The sequence below is a fragment of the Emiliania huxleyi genome, assembly GCF_000372725.1.
Source record: "Emiliania huxleyi CCMP1516 unplaced genomic scaffold EMIHUscaffold_474, whole genome shotgun sequence".
Classification (NCBI taxonomy): Eukaryota; Haptophyta; order Isochrysidales; family Noelaerhabdaceae; genus Emiliania; species Emiliania huxleyi.
This window is the reverse complement of record NW_005198433.1, coordinates 2,887-6,336: the sequence shown is the minus strand read 5'-3', so window position 1 is coordinate 6,336 and position 3,450 is coordinate 2,887. Positions and strand designations below refer to the sequence as shown.

The following is a 3,450-nucleotide window of genomic DNA, read 5'->3' as shown; positions in this document are numbered from 1 at the left end:
GGAGTTCCGGCGCGCGAGAGATGGCCCGAGATTCCCCGAGATTGCTCGAGCTGCTCTCCGGTACTCTCGGGAGTATCTCGCTGTCATCTCGCTGCCATCTCGCTGTCATCTCGCTGTCATCTCGCTGTCATCTCGCTGCCGAGGTCTCTAGACATCGAGCACCGCACCACCCGAGGACCTGAACCCACGCTGGGTTCGAGACTCTGGAGGTATGGTACGCGCAGGCACGAGCTAGAGTTGCTCTGCTCCCTGCGGCACCGGCACATCGTCCAGTGCTACGGCGGCGACGCGGCGCGCGAGCTCTTCATCGTGACCGAGCTGATGGAGCGAGATCCGCGCGAGATCACCCCGAGATTGTCCGAGATCAGGCGCGCGAGCTCTTCATCGTGACCGAGCTGATGGAGCGAGATCCGCGCGAGATCACCCCGAGATTGTCCGAGATCAGGCGCGCGAGCTCTTCATCGTGACCGAGCTGATGGAGCGAGGGTCGCTTGAGGACTGCCTGCGCGCACACCCGGCCGAGTTCCGGCGCGCGAGAGATGGCCCGAGAGATGGGGGAGAGATGGGGGAGAGATGGGAGATGTGAGTTCCGGCGCGCGAGAGATGGCCCGAGAGATGGGGGAGAGATGGGAGATGTGAGTTCCGGCGCGCGAGAGATGGCCCGAGAGATGGCCCGAGAGATGGGGGAGAGATGGGAGATGCGAGTTCCGGCGAGAGATGGCCCGAGATTGCCCGAGATTGCCCGAGATTGCCGAGTTTTGGTGGCAGCGGCTACCACACCATCAAGAACCCTGAACCCACACTGGATTCGACACTCTGGGGGTATGGTACTAGGTGGGAGCGGCTCGGCCGGCGCGTCCTCCTCGACACAGCAAAGGGGCTCCTCTACTTGCACGGCCGCGGGCTCGTCCATTTTGACGTCAAGCCACTCAACATCCTCGTCTCGGCGCGCACTCTATCTCCCCACATCTCCCGTATCTCCCCCCTCATCTCCCCATATCTCGCAGCCGCTCGACGTCCTCGTCTCGCACTCCTAGACACGGAACATCTCCCCACATCTCCCGTATCTCCCCCATATCTCCCCATATCTCGCAGCCGCTCGACGTCCTCGTCTCGCACTCCTAGACACGGAACATCTCCCCACATCTCCCGTATCTCCCCCCTCATCTCCCCATACCTCCCATATCTCCCCTGCACTCCTGTGTTCCAGCCCACACTCGAGCGGACCCACACTCCGCTGTACTCGGCAGTGCTCCGCTGTATGCACGGTATTCGCACCCCTCGTACCCACGCGGTGCTCTGTATACACTGCACAGCACCGTCCTCCCGCCCCGAGGCTGGGCACACACCACACACACACACACACACACACGCGCGCGCGCGCGCGCGCGCGCGCGCACACACACACACACACACACACACACACACACACGCACACACACACACACACACACACACACACACACACGCACGCACGCACACGCACGCGCGCGCGCACACACACACGCACACACACACGCACACGCACACACACGCACCGGGCCTTGCACTTTGACTGCTGCGGGGCTCCTGTCGTCTAGACGTGGAGTCGCGAGGGAGAGTTGCCTGGCCCTCGCCCCACCACCTCGTCCTTGTGTGTGTGGAGAAGGGTACCTTACCCTTACCTTAGGCGCACAACGTGGCGAAGCTCTCCGATGTGGGGCTCACCAAGAAGCTCAACAACACGCTCACGCGGCCGGGTGTTTGACGCCCGCCCACGCCGCCCCCGAGATTACCCGAGATTACCCGAGATTACCCGAGATTAGGCGGCTGGACGCCCGCCTACGCCGCCCCCGAGATTCTGGCGCGGCAGGGCGCCAACGAGACGTCCGACATCTACTCGTTCGGCCTCGTCGTGTGGCAGGAGCAGCCACTCCCCCGCACCGCCCACAGCACCTGAACCCACACTGGGTTCGGTACGCTGGAGGTAGGGTGGCAGCGGCACACACTCGCCCGGAAAGGAGTAGGCTAGCGCAGTCGTGTGTGTGTGTCATGAGGGGAGCGTCCACCCGTGTCGCTCCGCTGGCGGTGGCGACACGCCCGCTTCACCTCCTTGCCCCGCGGCTGCACACGATCATCCGTTCACCGCGGCTCTCTTCGGCAGGTGTATACGCACCGAGTGCCATCGCCCTTCGAGCCCTGCCGGGTGGCGGCCAGCTGGCCCGTCGCGCCGCTGCTCGTCGGCGCGGGGCGCGAGCACGAAGGGGCGCTCGCGCTGGACAAGGAGAGGCGGCCGAGCGGCGTCCATCTCAAGGACGAGCTCGACGCTCTCGCCGCGGGCGGCGGGCCTTGATGCCATGGAGCTCTGTATCGGCGAGATCTCGCGGATGCCAGAATCGGGGCGTTTCGCTTCAGTGGAGGGCCGGAGGGCCGCGCGCTCGTCCTCGTGTAAGGGTGGTTTAAACGTTAACTCTTAACTCGCGAAAAAACTAGAGGCAAAGACCAAAGTCATCCTCGCATCCACCATCTCGTCCTCCCAGGGAGTCGGCCGGCGCGAAGCGACGACCGCCGAGCTTTAGGTCGCCGACATCCAGCCGGAGCTGCGACGTGCGAGTCCACACACGGAAGCCTCTTGGGCGAATGCACTGGGACAGTGTTTTCGCAGAGACTACCTCATTTGCTACTCCCCCCAGGAAGGGGGGGTTGTGTGGGAAGTCAAAGGAGGTTTTTGGCTTCCCACATTTGTGATGGGTCGAAATCGGCCCGCCGCATTGATGGTCGAATCGGTGTAACGAATCGAGAGAGAGAGACGCGAGGGCCCAAGAGGCCCTTGGGCTCGCCGGCAGAGCGTCTCTCTCTTGCCATTCTGCTTGTCTGTTTTGTGGCCTCTTCTCTCGTCTGTCGGTGGTTTGTTGGGGTTGGAAGGGGTTGGCACGGGGGTGGAAGGCCACCTCCAGAAGCAACAGCAACGTGTTCGAGCGTCAACCATATTTGTCGTCGGGAAGTGGTTCCGATACGTGATTCTGGTAGGCTGGAACACGCTGACGGTAAAGAGGCCGCAACGCATGGCCTTAGCGGATCTCTCAAGGAGATCGCTACAGCACGGAGCAGCGTCAAGGGAGCTGGCAGTGGTTGGAGCGACTGCGATGTGGAGGCAGAGCCAATACTTGCTCAAGTCAGTCTTGACGCTGCGGACGACAGGATTTGCTGGGGCGGCATCACGCCGCCTGGCACATCTCGGCGCGGCGCCGAGGCACAGAGCCGCTGCGAGGCAGCGGCGGCAAGGCACGGCGGCGAAAGCACCATCGCCGGGCAGTCTCGGGGTGGCGTGGAGGGCCACTCGAGCTCTGCCGGCGGTGCGGCCGCCGCTCACGGACACGCGACGCGAGGAGGCATCGCCGAGGGCGTCGACGAGGCGCTCGACGAGGCGCGGCCGCGGGACGGGTCTTCTCGGAGCCGCGAAGGCGCCGC

General features: G+C 64.0%; 1 protein-coding gene across 1 annotated transcript in view; it reads left to right on the top strand.

The window, feature by feature from the left end:
* The window catches only part of EMIHUDRAFT_119323 (hypothetical protein), a gene marked incomplete at both ends in the record, with an annotated part of 6,081 nt that extends 3,749 nt beyond the window's left edge, over positions 1–2,332 (top strand). Inside the window, 5 exons of the mRNA XM_005767915.1 lie at positions 446–582; positions 835–940; positions 1,670–1,739; positions 1,806–1,894; positions 2,144–2,332. Coding sequence (XP_005767972.1) covers positions 446–582; positions 835–940; positions 1,670–1,739; positions 1,806–1,894; positions 2,144–2,332 — 591 coding nt within the window. The remainder of the gene's footprint in view (positions 1–445; positions 583–834; positions 941–1,669; positions 1,740–1,805; positions 1,895–2,143) is intronic.
* Positions 2,333–3,450: the final 1,118 nt, after the last annotated feature.